Here is an 18595-nt window from a genome sequence, read left to right on the forward strand (position 1 = left end):
GCCATACAGATAGATGGCCAATAGGCACAGGAGAAGATGTTCAACATCACTAATTATCAGGGAAATGCAAATCAAAACCATGAGATAGCACCTCACACCTTAAAAAGACAAGAAATAAGTGTTGGAGACAATGTGGAGAAAAGGAAATCTTGTACACTGTTGGTGAGAATAAATGTAAACTGGTGCAGCCACTATGGAAAACAGTATGGAGGTTCCTCAAAAAATTAAATAGACTACCATATATATGATCCAGCTATTCCACTTCTGGGTATTTATTCAAAGAAAAACAAATGAGGGCGCCTAGGTGGCTCAGTTGGTTAAGTGACTGCCTTCGGCTCAGGTCATGATCCTGGAGTCCCGGGATCGAGTCCCGCATGGGGCTCCCTGCTTGGCGGGGAGCCTGCTTCTCCCTCTGACCCTCCCCCTCTCATGTGCTCTCTGTCTCTCTCATTCTCTGTCTCAAATAAATAAATAAAATCTTTAAAAAAAAAACACAAAAAAAACCAAATGAACAAACAAAACTCATGGATACAGAGAACAGACTGGTCATCAAAGTGGAAGGCGGATGGAAGGTACAAAATGGGTGAAGGAAGTCAACTGTATGGTGATGAACGGTAACTAGAATTACTGTGGTCACTTTGTAGTGTAAACAAATACCAAATTATGGACTCCTGGGTGGCTCAGTCGTTAAGCGTCTGCCTTTGGCTTGGGTCATGGTCCCAGGGTCCTGGGATCAAGTCCCGCATCGGGCTCCCTGCTCCACGGGAAGCCTGCTTCTCCCTCTCCCACTCCCCCTGCTTGTGTTCCTGCTCTCGCTGTCTCTCTGTCAAATAAATAAATAAGATCTTTAAAAAACAAAACAAACAAAAAAATTATATCATACACCTGAAACTAATATAATGATATATACCAATTTTACCTTAATAAAAAAAAAAAAAAGAAAATTAAGGTAAACTTCATAATCGTTTTTATGAATCAACTAAAAAAAAAAAAGCCCAAGAAATAACAAGTGTTAGTGAGGATGTGGAAAAAAGGCAACTCTCATGCAGTGTTGGTAGAAATGTGAATTGGTGTGGCTGCTACAGAAACACAATGTGGAGGTCCCTCCAAAATAAAAGAAAATACCATACGACCCAGCAATTATACTTGTACGTAGTTATCTGAAGACGATGAAAACACTAATTCAAGAAGATACATGCACCCCCATGTTCACTGCAGCATTTTTTACAATAGCAAAGATATGGAAACTACTTAAGTGTCCAATGATGGATGAATGGATAAAGAAATCGTATTATATATACTTCTTTATATATCTGTGTATACACACACACACACCAGATTATTATTCAGCCATAAAAATAAATGAAATTGGGTCATTTGTGACAACATGAATAGACCGTGAGGCCATTGTGCTAAGTGAAATAAGTCAGAGAAAGACAAATACTGTCTAATCTCTAAAACAACAACAACAGAAAAAAACCCACTCTGTATCAGAGAACAGATTGGTAGTTGCCAGAAGCTGGGGATAGGGTAGGAGAAATGTTCACTGTTTTGGGTTTTTTTTTTTTTTCCAATTTATTGAAACTAAAAGAATTTGGTTTCTTTCTCAGTTATTTCCCATTTCTGCCAATTAATTACTGTTAATAAAGGCAATAATATGTTTACCAAATATATTCACATCTTCAAAAGTAAACATGCAGAAAAAAGATGGCAGAAAGAAAATAACAGGAGCCAGAAGAAGACAAGACTACTAGAAGCTGATCTACCTAATTATGATAAAGGTAGACTCATCTTTAGATATAATGGAGTACTAGAAATTGTACCCCAAACCATGTACTTTTTCTTAGCTTTAGCAATTTGGTCAATGATGGAAACTGAACAAGGAATTAAAAGCAGTGTGAAGCTATAAGCCTGCACTGTCCAGTGAGCCACTATTAGCCTTACATGGTTACTGGGCACCTGATGTACAGCCAGTCTGAACTGAGATATGCCGTAAGTATAAAAGACACAATGGATTTTGAAGACCTAATATAAAAAAAATAATGTATGGCGCCTGGGTGGCTCAGTCGGTTAAGCGTCTGCCTTCAGCTGAGGTCATGATCCCAGCGTCCTGGGATCGAGTCCCACACTGGCTCCCTGCTCAGCAAGGAGCCTGCTTCTCCCTCTCCCACTCCCCCTGCTTGTGCTCTCTCTCTCAAATAAATAAATAAATAAATAAAATATCTCATTAATAATTGTTTACTGATTACATGTTGAAATAATAATATTCTGGATATACTGGCCTAAACAAAATATATTAAAATTAACTTAACCTGTTTCTTTTTCCTTTTTATTTATTTTTAAATATTTTATTTATTTATTTGAGAGAGCACGAGACAGAGCATGAGAGGGGAAAGGGTCAGAGGGAGAAGCAGACTCCCCGCTGAGCAGGGATGCCGATGCGGAACTCGATCCCAGGACGCTGGGATCCTGACCTGAGCCGAAGGCAGTCGCTTAACCACTTGAGCCACCCAGACGCCCCTCTTTTTTTCCTTTTTAAATGTGGCTACAACAAAATTTTAAATTACATATGTGGCTCACATTATATTTCTATTGGACATCACTGCTACATAGACCCTTATTAAATAGTGTTGAATAGGAAAAAACAAAGCAACTATAAAGTAGGGATTTTTCAGAGTTATTTCTACTGTTTGCTCTATTACCAACACTGTAACTCATTTAATTGCTAGCCCTGGTCCCTGACTGTAAAATAGAGGTTAAAGGGAAAAATCAGTAGCTGCATTAAGTCATGGATACATTAAAACATTGACTAAAAGAACAGAGTTCTAGTCCTGGTTCCGGCACTGGCTAGCAGTTACGATGGAAAAATCGTTTTTTTCTGAGCCTTGGTTGCCTGTCCCAACAATTAATTAAGAAAACTAAATTTAGATCTCTATGATTCCATCAAAATTGGTTTTCATAAAAATGAATACTCACCCTGAGTCTAACACATCCTCTGCGAGAGCCTCTCATCATTTTGTCCTTGGACTAAAAGAAAACAAAAACATTCAATGAATAAAAAATTAACAGACTATTTTTAGAATCATCTGGGGATAAAGAAAGAAAAATTATAGTAATATTCCCCATTCTTCATCCATATCCCCAATCCCTCTCCAACCCCCCAAAATCACTTAAAGCTAGGAATTAGCAGTTTCAAATGAATATGTTTTAAACTGGTGGTGTGGATGTTGGTGCATTGTTGGTGGAAATGTAAATTAGTGCAGCCACTATGGAAAACAGGAGGTTCCTCAAAAAATTAAAAATATAAATACCATACAATCCAGTAATTCCACTTCTAGGTATTTTCCCAAAGAAAATGAAAACACTAATTAGAAAAGATACATGCATCCCTATGTTTATTGCATTATGTACAATAGCCAAGAAATGGAACCAGGCTAAGTGTACACCAATAGATGAATGGGTAAAGAAGATACAGTGTGTGTGTATACACACACATATACACAATGGAATACTACCATAACGAAGAATGAAATCTTGCCATTTGTGACAACATGGATGGACCTAGGGGGTATTATGCTAAGTGAAATAAGTCAGACAGAGAAAGACAAAATACCCTATGATTTCATTTATATGTGGAATCTAAAAAATAAAACAAACAGAAACAGACTCATAAATACAGAGAACTAGTAGTTGCCACAGGGGAAGAGGTTGGGGGGATAGAAAAAATAGGTGAAGGGGATTAAAAGGTATAAACTTCCAGTTATAAAATAAATAAGTCATGGCGATGAAAAGTACAGCATAGAGAACATAGTGAATAATACTGTAATAACTTTGTATGGTAACAGATGGTAACTATACTTATTGTGATGAGCACTGAGGTGTGTATATAAATGTTGAATCACTATGTTGTACACCTGAAACTAATATTGAATATCAACTATAAAAAAATAAAATAAAATGAAAACCTTTTATAGTCTATACAAATAAACCTAATCACAGAATTTTTGTGCCTTTAATATAGTATATATTACACTAATTTTAATTCCTTCTCATGCCCCTTAACTCTAGCTCAGTGTTTCTTTCTTTTTTTTTTTTTTTTAAAGATTTATTTATTTCAGAGAGAGCAAGAGCAAAAGTTGGGGGACAGAGGGAGAGGGAGAAGCAGACCCCCCGCTGAGCAGGGAGCCCCATGCAGAACTCGATCCCAGGACCCTGGGATCATGACCCGGGCCAAAGGCAGATGCTTAATGACTGAGCCACCCAGGCGCCCAAGTTCAGTGTTTCTCCTATTTTAGAGAGTTTGAGAATTACCTAGAGGGCTAAGAATCACCCAGAAGTTAAAGATTCACTCCCAGATGATTATGACTCAGGCAGATGGAGGACCACATTTTGAGAAACACTGCTTTATCTCTTTTCAATTCCCCAAATGCATCACATTTTTTTGCCTCTGAGATTTCTCATCCAATGTTCCTCAGCTTGGAATGCCCTTGACCCTGATTTTCTGCCGTGCTATCACTCATCAACACCTTATCTTACCTGTGAGTTGGATTCCCATTCCTCTCCCAGATCTCCTGTATGTTCCTGTCATGGCATGTACCATCTTGTGCTATAATGACCAGTTTACTTGTCTAACTCACCCACAACACTGCACATTCCCTAGGGAGCAGGAATTCTATCTGACTTATGCTTCAGAACAATGTCTGGCACACATTAGATGCTCAAAAAATATTTACTAATAAAATGTTGCTTACCCTGTAAGTCTCCCTTACTGGACGGGGCTGAACAAAGGCTATGTTCTGCATAATAAGCCTTATGTTGATATTCAGTAAATAGTCCTAAAATTAAATTTAGTCTTGTGTAATAAAGTGAATCCTCAAATATAATCAAAGTTTTAAAAATATTTAATGCCTCAACAACTGATATTTTTCTGTACTCCCCTATGCAAGAAAGAAGTAAAATAAGCCAACATCATGAAATTATGTTTTAAAGAAAACTGTCCCACTTTAAGCCAAGAATGCCCTCCATCCACTGTACTAAGTCACAGGCAAACTTCCAATTATGACTATACAGGATTTAATGCACAGCATTTTTTATAATTAACAATACTATATTATATACTTGAAAGTTACTAACAGAGATCTTAAAAGTCCTCATCGTAAAAGAAAAAAAAAGGTTAACTATGGGAGGTAATGGATTATGTTAACTAACCTTACTGTGGTTATCATTTTGCAATATATACGTATATCAAATCATCACACTGTATACCTTAAACTTATACAATGATATAATCAATTATATCTCAATAAAACTGGAAAAAAATAAATATTTCTTAGGGATATTTGTATGTCCGTATATAAAGATCTGCCTTACCCCTTTCATTGCCTGCAGTACATTCTATGAACACAGCTTATGCCATTTTTCATTGATTCTAAACTTATAAATGTAACAATATTACAATGATAAATCAAAGTTGATTCTTAAAAAAAGTACCAAGCCATATGAATTCATGTTAAAAAATGATTTTAAAAAAATTATTATTAAGGGACAGAAGACAGTTGTCTTTATTCCACTTAACATACAAAGATTCATACATTTTGTTAAAAAATTCTCACTACCAAGCACAGTCATAAGAGTTCTCTACTAACAATACAGTTAGCAAAAACACAGTTAACAAAAACATTCTCTAAGCATTTAATAGCCCTTTACCATACTCTAGACTTATCTTCAAAAGTGTCAAGGCACACATAAAAATACTAATTAGGTTTGAAAATACCCAATGAGAGAATACAAATCAAGGCAAGAACCAACATATTCATCCTTAATTCCTCTTCCACTTTTAAAAATATGGTTATAGTGAACAGGAAAAGAGTAAGAGAGGCCCCAGTGATGGTACCTAGGGTTATGAATTAGAAAACACTGAAAGAAATAAGTGAAAATAATTAAAACAAATATAACTAGAAAACAATCAGACAAGTCCAAAATGTGGAATACCCTACAAAATAATTGGCCTAGATTCTTTAAAAAGGTCCAAGAAAAAAAAAAGACTAGCATGTAAACAACTGTAATACAATGAAAAATTACATGAATATAGGCACAAAGCACCCTGAGCTACAGAAGACCCCCTGCTGTGGAAAAAGATCAGGGAATACAATACTGAAGTGACCAGGTTTCAAGTTTCAATCTGGGACTTAAAAAAAAAAAAAAAAGGTTCTAATAAGAAAAGAGGGGAGGTAGGAAGAAGAGGGCATTCCAATCCAAAGGACCACCACCAGCCAAGGCACAGATACAGAAAACTCTACACACAAACTATTCATAGAAGGAGAGTAGATTTATAGACCCAAGCACAGAGTGCAAAGAGGAACATGGAGAGAGATGAGGCTGAAAAGGAGATATGGGATCCAGATTCTGAAGAGTCTGAAAAAAATACTGAGTGGTTAAGGAAATCAAACTTTACTCAATAGTTAATGGAGAGCTACTGAGGATTTTTTTAGGAGGGTAATAACATTCTCAAAGGTGTGTTTTAGAAAAAGTAACACTGTTAAGTATGAGGACTTGGGCAAAAGAACGATGGTGACATTAATAGCAATAGCAGCAGCCAACAGTAGATTCTTACTGATGCCCTCTGTATGACAAGCACTTTAGATACAGTAAACCTCGCAAGACTTGACATGGTAAGAATTATTTACATATTATAAATGAAAGTGACACCAGGGAGATCAAGTAAGTATTCAACATTACACATGTAAAATGTAGCAGAGTTTGAGACAGCAGGCACAATTTGGAATGGCCACCCTGCAAATCATTCCTCCAGACCACAATCTGCTCTGTTAGCCTGGAATCCTCTTCCACAATGGCACAGGGTCCTCTCATTCTCGCTCCACTCAGCTCTAATATGCAGCTTAAGGGAAGCTGGTGTGATTAAGTCCCTCAAGCACAGTGAGTGCTGAAGGGGTGGTGTCCACTACCCCACAAGGCAGAATAGAGTCCTTTCCCAGGAAGTTTTTCTACTGGAGCTGAAAGAAGAGCTCTTCCCATCTGTTCTTGAAGCTATGAGGTGTAGTTGCCATGAGACATGTGCCTTCTACATGAAGAAAGCAATACATAAAGCCTACACAGTGAGATGAGAGATGAGAGGTGGAAAGTCCTAGCTGCCAGTGTCCAGCTACACCCTGGAGAGCAATCAATCAGCAGGGTGTTGACTGCCTAAGCAAATGCCGCTCACTGAATATCAGGGTTTTTTTTTTTTTAATGAATATAAGTAGCTTCTGCTGAGAAAAAGGCAGGGCCAGCAAACCCACTCCAGTAATCTTCCTTCCGGGTGTTATTTTACCAATGTTCCGAGACCTTAAAATAAATTTTTAGCAGGCTGAAGAGTCACACAACCTGTAATTAGATGAGGGGCACCTGAGTGGCTCAGTCGTTAAGCGTCTACCTGTGGCTTAGGTCATGATCTCAGGGTCCTGGGATTGATCCCCCCATCAGGCTCCCTGCTCAGTGGGGAGTCTGCTTCTTCCTCTCCCTTTCCCCCTCCTCCCCACTCATGCACACGCACACTCTCAAATAAACAAAATCTTAAAAAAAAAACAAAAAAACAACAATAACCTATAATGTAGATGAGATCCCTCTTTCTGCCTCCAGGTACAAGGTCAAGCACCTCAAGAAAGGATCATTCTGAAATGGATGCTAAAGTCTTTTAGGCTGGATGAGGATCCCCCATGAAGAGGGGAGATACACAGCTGATATGTTCTACTCCCTAAGGGATTCCAGGACTAACAAAGATTTTTGGGTTTTGTGGTTGCATTTGCTGATTTCTCGTATTTATTTTTTTATTTTAAAAGATTTTATTTATTTATTTGACAGAGAGAGAGATAGCGAGAGCAGGAACACAAGCAGGGGGAATGGGAGAGGGAGAAGCAGGCTTCTTGCCAAGCAGGGAGCCCGATGCGGGGCTCGATCCCAGGACTCTGGGATCATGACCTGAGCCGAAGGCAGACGCTTAACGACTGAGCCACCCAAGCGCCCAATCTCTCATATTTATTAACACAAGGGCCATGCAATCAAAAATTATTTTTAAGGGGCACCTGAGTGGCACAGTCAATTAAGTGTCCAACTCTTGATTTTGGCTCAGGTCATCTCAGGGTGGGGAGATAGAAGCCCGCATCCAGCTCCTTGCTCAGCACCGAGTCTGCTTGAGATTCTCTCTCCTTCTCCCTCTGCCCCTCCCATCCCTCCCACTTGTGCATGCTCTCTCAAAATAAATTTAAAAATCTTTAAAAAATTATTTTTAATAATCCTAGGCTAATCAGCTAACCCCAAGGTATTGATTCAGATTACAATTCATATTAAAGTTTCAAAGTAAATTACCACAAATACAATATAATGCTGCCTGTAATAGATTACATGTCCCCCAATATCCATTCTCCTCTCTCCTTCCTTAAGTAATAAAATCATCCACCCCAAGTTTTAACTGAACACATGGCTCTCCTGCTGTATATTACATTCCCAGCCTCCCTTTCAGCTAGGTATAGGCTATTTATCTATATAATGGCCAGTGGGCTACGAATGGAAACAATGTACGCAACATATTGTGCCTTTAAAAGGAAACTACTGGGGTGCCTGGGTGGCTCAGTCGTTAGGCGTCTGCCTTCGGCTCAGGTCATGATCCCATGGTGCTGGGATTGAGCCCCGCATCGGGCTCCCTGCTCGGCAGGAAGCCTATTTCTCCCCCTCCCCCTGCTTGTGTTCCCTCTCTTCCTGTGTCTCTGTCAAATAAATAAAATCTTTTAAAGAATAAAATAAAATAAAATAAAATAAAATAAAATAAAATAAACTACCTGCAGGGCGCCTGGCTGGCTCAGCCAAAAGAGCATGTGACTCTTGATCTTGGGGTTATGAGTTCAAGCCCCATGTTGGGTATAGAGAGTACTAAAAATAAATAAATAAATAAAACTAAAGTAAAAAGGAAACTCCTTGAAAACATTCTTTTCAAGTGCACATGCAACATTCTCCAGGATAGACCACATGTTAGGCCATAAAACAAGCCTCAATAAATTTAAAAGGATGGGAACAATACAAAGTATGTTCCTTATTTTTTTATTTTATTTTTTTTAAGATTTTATTTATTTATTTGACAGAGAGACACACAGTGAGAGAGAGGGAACCCAAGCGCGGGGGGGGGGGGGGGGGGGGGGGAGCGGGAGAGGGAGAAGCAGGCTTCCCGCTGAGCAGCGTGCCCGATGCAGGGCTCCATCCCAGGACCCTGGGATCATGACCTGAGCCAAAGGCAGATGCTTAACGACTGAGCCACCCAGGTGCCCCCAAAGTATGTTCTTTAACCCTGATGTGTTAAAAGCACAGCTCAATAACAAAAAGAAATTTGGGAAATTCAAAATATGTGGAAATTAAATAACATATTCCTAAATAACCAATGGCTCAAAGAAAAAAAAATCAGAAAGGAAATTAGAAAATATTTGCAATGTGAAAATGAAAACAACACACCAAAACTTTCAGGAGATAGTGAAAGCAATTCTTAGAAATTTATAATTGTAAAAGCCTACATTAAAAAAAAGATCTGAAATCAATAACCTAACTTTATACCTTAAGTAACTACACAATGTAGGGGAACTAAACCTAAAGCAAGCAAAAGAAAGGAAGCAATAAAGATTATAAAATAATAAGCAAAAATAAATGAAATTAGAAAATAGAAAAATCAATGAAATCAAACCTTGGTTCCTTGAAAAAGATCAACAAAATGGACAAAATTTTAGCTTTACTAACCAAGGAAAAAAGAGGACTCAAATTACTAAAATCAGGAATAAAAGAAGAGACATTACTAACAACCTTACAGAAACAAAAAGGATTCTAAGGTAACATGATGCACAACAAATTAAATAATCTAGATGAAATAGACAAATTCAAGAACAAACTGTCACAACTAAAGAAGACTAAAAAATCTGAATAGGCCTACAACAAGTAGAGAGACTGATTTCGTGATCAAAAAACCTCTCACAAAAGAAAGCCTAGGCCCAGTTGGCTTCACTGATAAATTCTATCAAATGTTTAAAGAATTAACAACAACCTTTCCTACTCTTCCAAAATTTCAAAAGAAGGAACACTTCCCAACTCTTTCTATGAAGCAAGTATTATTCTGGAACCAAAACCAGACAAAAATATCACAAGAGAACACCAACATCTACTATAAATAAAGATGAAAAAAATCCTTGACAAAATACTAGCAAACCAAATCCAGCAACATGTAAAGGATTACACAGCTTAACTATTTATGCTCTAAATTTGTGTGTCCCCCCTCCCCCACCTTCAAATTCATATGTTGAAATCCTAACCCTCAAGATGATGGTATCAGGAGGTGAAGCCTTTAGAATAGACCTCATGAATGGGATTAGTGCCCTTATTTAAAAAAAAAAAAAAAAAAAAAACCTAAGAGAGCTCCCTTGCCCCTTCCACCATATGAGGTTACAGTGAAAAAGATGGTCATCTAAGAAGGTCCTTACCAGACAATGAATCTACCAGTGCCTTGATCTTGGACTTCCTAGCCTCTAAAACTGTGAGAAATAATTTCTGTTGTTTATAATCTACCCAGTCCATGGTATTTTTGTTATAGCAACCCAAACATACTGAGACAATGACCAAGTGGGATTTATTCCAAAAATGCAAGGTTGGGTCAACATATGAAAATCAATCAATATAATATACCATATTAATAAAATAAGGAACAAAAATCACATGATCATCTCAAAAACAGGAAAAGCACTTGACAAAATCCAACATTCTTTCATGATAAAAGCACTCAAGGACTAGAAGGTAACTATTCTATTTCATAGAAGGACATCTATGAAAACCCACAGCTAATATCATACTTACTGGTAACAGACTAAAAACTTTACACCTAACAGCAGGAACAAGGCAAGGATGTCCTCTCTCATCACTTCTACTCAACATTATACTGGAGGTTCTAACTGGGAAAATTAGATAAGAAAAAGAAATAAAAGACATCCAGATTGGAAAGGAAGAAATAAAATTATTTGAAGATGACAGAACCTATATATAAAAAATCTTAAGGAATCCACCAAAACCCTATTAGAGGTAATAAATGAGTTCAGCAAGTTTTCAGACCACAAGACCAACATATAAAAAATCAATTGTGTTTCCTTTCTTTTTTCTAAGATTTATTTATTTGAGAAAGAGAGAAACAGAGAGACAGAGAGAGAGCAAGGGTGGAGGGGCAGAGGGAGAAGAATCTTAAGCAGACTGTGGGCTGAGCACAGAGCCCAGTGCACGACTCAGTCCCACAATCTGAGAGATCACAACCTGAAATGAAACCAAGAGTCAGATGCTCAACCAACTGTGCCACCTAGCTGCCCCAAAAATCAATTGTGTTCCTATACTCTTGGAACAAAAAAATCTAAAAATGAAATGAAAAAACAATTCCATTTATAACATCAAAAAGCATTTAAATACTTAGTAATAAATTTAATTTTCAGAAGTACAAGGCTTGTACAATGAAAACTGCAAAGCAATGTTGGAAGAAATCAAAGACCTAAATAAATGGAAAGACATCTCATGTTCATGAAGTAGAAGACTTAATATTGTTACAATGGCAGTATTCCCCAAATTGACTTACAGATTTCATATAATCCCTATCAAAATCCCAACTGTTTTTTTTTGCAGAAATTGACAAGCGGATCCCAGAATAGCCAAAACAATCTTCAGTAAAACAACAACAAAGTTGGAGGACTCACACTTCCCAGTATCAGAACAATAAAAAGCTACAGTAACAAAGACAGTAATTAGAACAATGAAATAGAATTGAAAGTCTAGAAATAAACTCATACAGCTATGGTCAATTGATTTTTGACAAGGAGCCAAGACCATCCAATGGGGGAAAGAATAATCTTTCTAACAAAGAGTACTAAGACAACTAGATAGGGGCGCCTGGGTGGCTCAGTTGGTTAGGCGACTGCCTTCAGCTCAGGTCATGATCCTGGAGTCCCAGGATCGAGTCCCGCATCGGGCTCCCTGCTCGGCAGGGAGTCTGCTTCTCCCTCTGACCCTCCTCCCTCTCATGCTCTCTCTCATTCTCTCTCAAATAAATTAAAAAAAAAAAAAAATCTTAAAAAAAAAGACAACTGGACATACCCCTATGCAAAAGAATAAAGTAGGACCCCTACCCTAACCATTAAATTATTAATAATAAGCTAAAACTATGAACTCTTAGAAGAAAACACAGGTACAATTCCTTGTGACTGTGGATTATGCAATGGTTTCTTAGGACACCAAAAGCACAAGCAACAAAAGAAAAATAAACTGAACATCAAACTTAAAACATTTATCCTTTTCAAAGGACACTATCAAGAAAGTAAAAAAAACAAACCACAAAATGGAAGAACATATTTACAAATCCTACATCTGGTAAGGGACTAGTATCCAGAATATATGAAGAACTCTTACAATTTGACAATAAAGACAACTCAACTTAAAAATGAGTAAAGGAGGGGTGCCTTGGTTAAGGCAGCCCAGGTCATGATCCCAGGTTCTGGGATCGAGCCCCACATGGGGCTCCTTGCTCAGCAGGGAGCCTGCTTCTCCCCTGCCTGCCGTTTCCCCCTGCTTGTGTTTGTTCTCTCTCTCTCTCTCTGTGTCAAATAAATAAATAAAATCTTAAAAAAAAAAAGAGTAAAGGATTTGAATAGATAGTTCTCCTAAGAAAACCAAATTAACAAGATAATTTCAGCCAGTGATAAATGTGAAGAAAATAAAGCTGAGTGATGATCAGAAAGTTGTTGTGGGAAGAGGGGTTCTACTTTAACGTAGATGGTTTGGGAAGACTCTTAGAGGAGTTGATATCTGCACTGAGATTTGAATGAGAAAAGCCTCTAAAGTAAAGAACCTGGGGGGAAGTTTCAGGCAAAAGGAATAGTAGGAAATGATTCATTAGTAAGCTTGTTCTCCCACTCATTCTCAGCAAGGGCTATTTCAAATATTCTCCATTCTCCCACCATGCATACTCCCTCAGCACATTTCCACTTGGCTTTCTCACAGGCATTTCAAACTCAATTTGTCTGTAACCAACTCATGATTTTCTCTCTCAAATCCTATCTTTCATCCATCCAAAGTACCCCCATTTCTGTCTCCTAAAAATCCCTCAAATCCTTCCATTTAACTTCATCTCCACTGTAACCACCCTAATCCAGATCTCCATAATCCGTCCCCCTAGATCACCTTCTAACTTCTATCTACTTCTCCTCTCCTCTAATCCTCCTCCATATAGGAGCCAGAAGTATCTTTTCAAAACATAAACCTGAGCAGGTCACTACCTTGATTAAAAACAAAACAAGCAAAAAAAAAAAAAAAAAAGATTTCAAGGCTCTACATTGCTCTTAGGATAAAATCCAAATTTCTTCATTTACCCTCCAGAGACCCTGTTTGTTCTGGCCCCAGTCTACCTCTAAAGTCCCCATTATCCCTGTACCCCAGACACACTGACCTTTATTCCCTGAACCAGACAAATGCCTTCCTGCCTTAGGCCTTTTACATATATTGTTCCCGTTGCCTGAAGTGCTTGCACTCATCTACCTTCACTTCATTAACTGGATAATTCCTACTCATCCCTCAAGTCCCTACGAAGAAAAGCTTTACGGGAACCCCTAGACTAGATTACCCACCGCTCACATAATATTCTCTTATAATACCCTCTTCCTTCATAGTATGCTGGAGAAATTAAATTTCCCTGGATTTCTAAGTGTCACTGTAAAAAAGCCCTGGAGTTCTCCAACATTTCAACATCCCACAAAAATCTGACCTGTCGTTTTCCCCATCTGAAAGGATAATAAAACTTTTTATTTCCCAAAGAAAGCTGAAAGGTCAAAAGCCTGGAGTAAGCCCCTAGGCTAAGCCCACAAGGTGCCAGGAAGAGGGTAGCAGGCATCTCCCTAGGTATTTACAGGAAAAGAAGGAAAGGAAGGAAGGAAGGAAGGAAGAAAAGAAAGAAAAGAAAGAAAAAGGGAGGGAGGGAGAGAGGGAGAGAGAGGAGGAGGAAGGGGGTGCCTGGATGGCTCAGTCGTTAATTGGCTGCTTTTGACTCAGGTCATGATCCCAGGGTCCTGGGATCCAGCCCCATGTAGGGCTCCCTGCTCAGCCAGGAGCCTGCTTCTCTCTCTCCCTCTGCCGCTCCCCCGTGCTTGCAGTCTCTCTCTCTCAAATAAATAAAATCTAAAAAAAAAAAAAAAAAGGGAAAGAGAGAGGGAGGGAGGGAAGACAAAGAGGAAAAAAGAAAGGAAAGGAGGGAGAAAGAGAGAGGAGAGAGAGAAAGGGAAGCCTCAGAACTGGAAAAGGCCTCTAGATTGTAAAAGCAGAGACCCACAAGGCTATCTGGCTCCAGGAAAGATTTTACTTGCATACCAAGTTAGATATGCAAGTAAGAGGCTAGAGTTGGGATTTAGGCTTATTACCTTTCTAAGGTGATCCTTTTCAGGAGGAGAGAGACAGTTGCCTCTTTACTCTTCAAAAGCAGAGAAGAATCATTTTTCCTCATCCTTCACCTACAGCTACTCGGCTATATGTGTAGGACAACTGACGTGGTTCTTACAGCAATGCCCTAGGGGTAAGGATTAGGGTGGAAGCAGGCCAATACACTTATGATTATGAACCCTGTCTCTAACCCAGAATTCCTCAAGTGTGCATTCAGGATAAAATAAAAATGAATATTAAAAAAAAAACAACACAAAGTACTTAATAATTAAACAATTCTGAAATTATTTAAAGTTCATCATTCCTGCTAGCCTATAAATTTTAAGAGAACAGCCTAATATACAGTAAAAGACTCAAAAATATTTGTTGAACGGATGACAGGAAGGATATACATAAATGCAGATAGCCATTTTCAGTTTCAATAAATATAGCCTATAACCTTATATACTATGTCTCAACAAGTAATCCAAAGCTTCCATTATTATTTTGGTTATGTTGGCGAGAAAACTAAAATAAAGCTGTTAAATAAGTTGCCCCAGTACAAATTAAATTTCATAGCTTTTTGTCTGTTACTAAGCCTGTTAAGCCTGTCTCAAAGGAAAAGAACCTTTGTCCTTTACACTACCATCTTCATACCTGCTTGACACTTGGATCTTTATCTTGGCATTGAATGGGGCTCCCAGGAAGTCAAGGAACAGAGCCTAAACCCCACCTGTTTTGATAATAAAACAGTTGGAGATATAATCAACACATTCATATGCCTCTGCTAAGAAATCTAGGCTGGGGTTAAAGCAACCAAAAGAAGCTTTCGCTGACTGTAGAATAAAGAACCTTGTGGAGAGGGGCGCCTGGGTGGCTCAGTCGTTAAGCATCTGCCTTTGGCTCAGGTGATGGTCCCAGGGTCCTGGGATGGAGCCCCACGTTGGGCTCCCTGCTCCACGGGAAGCCTGCTTCTCCCTCTCCCACTCCCCCTGCTTGTGTTCCCTCTCTCCCTGTGTCTCTCTCTGTCAAATAAATAAATAAACTCTTTAAAAAAAAAAAAAAAAAACCCTGTGGAGAAAATTAGTAAATTAACAAAACCAGAAAGTCTTCCTTTTCCTATGGCAGTAAATTTCTTAAAGGGCCACAAAGGTTTATCAGGAAGAAGAATTTACACTGACAAAATTAATTACACAGACTATTCCAGAATATAACTTTTTTAGGTTCACTTAATGTGAGGGACAACTGTATCCACAGAGATACATATTATGTCTCTCACTCCAAACTCACTGACCACATCCACCACCCCCTCCCCCCAACACACACATACACATTCTCCCAATGATCACTTTAGGGAAAATACATAAAATAATAAAAAAATACATTATTATATTATCTATATGCTAGTTAAAAGTAAATGGACTTCTCTTTAGATATAAATCACACTGTGTGATTATAATCTCAGCAGTTCAATAGGAAGTTATCAATGAAGACACCAATGAACAGTTAAATAGAAAATAATGTAATTTCAACCTCAAGTTGCTTTAAAATGCTTTGTGGGCAGGTGAATCATCACTGAGGGATGCTACTGAATTTTATTTTTAAATAAACCTTCTGGTCTATCAGCCCACAGAGGAAAGGGGGAGAAGTTTTTCTTTTATCTGAGATTTACAGAATCACACAAAAATTGTTATAGAACACAGGATCTGAAATTGGTTGTGAAATGAGTATTAGGAAACACAAAAAGCCCCCAAACCAGAGCGCTGTGACAATAATGACTGTGTTCTCAAGAGAACAGCACAAAATAATATTAATTTACAGACTGCCTGTTCTGTCCATTTCTTAAATCCTTACAAAAAGGTTATTTTAAGGACACTGAGAATTACTGAGCTGAAAGTCAGTCTTAAATTGTGTGCAATTGCTTCTCAAAAAGGGGTTAATGCAGTCTAGGAGGGCCTCTTGTTACATTCTGGATATATTTTATTACTTTATCTGAACTTCAGTGTACCACATCTTTGGAAGGGATGGCTACATACGTTTCAAAGTAATTTAAATTAAGAACAGCTCAAAATATTCTTCATTTAGGCTTCTAAGGCTATAGACACATGAAATCTCTCTTTAAAATGTACAAAATAATTTCAATCCCTCAAGCATATATGTGCTTTTTAAAAAAAAAGGAAGTACCATTTGTAGAAAAAAAAATTACATTAAGCATACCCAGAGATACATAACTTATGTTGTCCTATAGGAAGTACAGTTTAATGAAATAACATGGGCTGTAGGGTGAAAGAGATAAGGTTTTGAATTTCAGCCCTGCCAACTTGATAGTAGTGTGCCCTTGACTAAGTGACAAGTTCCCAGAGCTGATCTATGCCTTACCTTCATAGGACTCATTCATTTAGCAGACATTTGCCAAGTGCTGAGTTAAAACAGGTAAGTCACTTAGTATAACACCTGGCATATAAAAGGCACAAGATTCATGCTCCTTCCTCGCTTCTACCTTAAATATAGCAGGAGACACACAATCATTTTCTCTGAACCTAGGCTAACCCTATGCCCTTTAGACCATATTTTTAGGCATGTCTCCTACCATCAGCTCAGTCCCACACCACACACACACACACATACACACACCCCAATCTGCTTTAGTAATAATATGTAACCCCTACAAAAAAAAAGCAATAAGACAAATCATAATTTTTCCTCCTTCATGCTCACACACTTCCTTTGTGGACTCCTTCCCAATCCAGCTCCTATGCTCAGGTACAATTTATTCCATTCTATTCAATTTATGGGTGTTGCTATTGCACTAGTTATTATATTGTATTATAATTGTTTACATCTATTTTCCTTGTCAACCAGTGGGTTTGATTATCTTTGTATTATCATTATCCCCACCCTATCTTATAGAACCTAATTGATGCCTAGGACCTGGAAGGTATTAGATAAATGTCTGCTAAATGAATAGCCCCAACTCACCTAGGTGGCTCAGTCAGTTGAGTGTCTGGCTCAGTCAGATGAGAATCTGACTCTTGGTTTTGGCTCAGGTTGTGATCTTGGGGTCCTGGGATCGAACCCCACCTCAGCCTCTGTGCTCAGTGCAGTCTGCTTGAAATTCTTTCCCTCACCCTCTCACCATCCCCCTCTGCTCTTTGTCCCCTCACTCTCTCTCTCTGTGTGTCTCTCTAAAATAGTCTTTAAATGAATAGCGCCAGGGGCTGCCTGAGTGACTCATCTGCCTTTGGCTCCAGTCAGTTGAGATCTCAGGGTTCTGGATTGACTCCCTGCTCAACGTGGAGTTTCCTTCTCCCTCTCCTTCTGCCCCACCCCCCTGCTCGTGCTCTAGCTCCCCCCCACCAAATGAATAAAAAATCTTTAAAAAAAGAAATGAATAGCCCCAGCCTCCTCTCCCTGGCACCCTACTCATTCAACAAACATAATTCACTCAAAATATGCCCATTCATTCCCAATTTAGGCTATTCAACAATTCTGAGTAAAACGGGAAACTTTTTTTCCCATTTCTGATGCCTTTACATCTCTTTTAAACGAATTTTTTACAATTACGTTTAAAAATATTACCATAAAACAATTAAAGAGCAATAAAAATCCCCAATAATGTTATGTAAGCACTAAATCAAATAAAACTTAGCACAAAAGTTACCACTTAGTTTTATCTTAATTATAACTAATTGTACCTCCAACAGGACTATAAACTTTTAAAAATTAGTTCAGCACATTCCACCTATACTAAGTACTCAAAAGTATCTTAATGAATTAGCTAACTCACAATGCTATATAGTATCATCAATCAAAACCTGTTTAATTGTAAATGTAATTAGAATTAGTAAATCCATTTACTTCACAAAGCAAATAAGCCTGGAAAAGTTTTGCACAAGCATATTCAAAATTCATAGGGGAAGATTAGTTTGCCATTTAAACTAATTCTACAGGGCGCCTGGGTGGCTCAGATGGTTGGGCATCTGCCTTCGGCTCAGGTCATGATCCCAGGGTCCTGGGATCGAGTCCCACATCGGGCTCCCTGCTCCTTGGGAGCCTGCTTCTCCCTCTACCTCTCTCTCTCTCTGTCTCTCATGAATAAATAAATAAATAAAAAATCTTTAAACTAATT

General features: G+C 38.2%; 1 protein-coding gene across 7 annotated transcripts in view; it reads right to left on the reverse strand.

Annotated features, from left to right (window-relative positions):
* Positions 1-18595, reverse strand: part of OSBPL9 (oxysterol binding protein like 9) — a 186685-nt gene that overhangs the window by 149243 nt on the left and 18847 nt on the right. For all 7 annotated transcript variants that reach the window (XM_035018578.1, XM_035018577.1, XM_035018576.1 and 4 more), the window contains one exon: positions 2977-3027. In XM_035018578.1, the coding sequence (XP_034874469.1) occupies positions 2977-3027 (51 nt within the window). The remainder of the gene's footprint in view (positions 1-2976; positions 3028-18595) is intronic.

The sequence above is a fragment of the Mirounga leonina genome, unplaced genomic scaffold (assembly GCF_011800145.1).
Source record: "Mirounga leonina isolate KUSES-001 unplaced genomic scaffold, KU_Mleo_1.0 Mir_173, whole genome shotgun sequence".
Taxonomy (NCBI): domain Eukaryota; kingdom Metazoa; phylum Chordata; class Mammalia; order Carnivora; family Phocidae; genus Mirounga; species Mirounga leonina.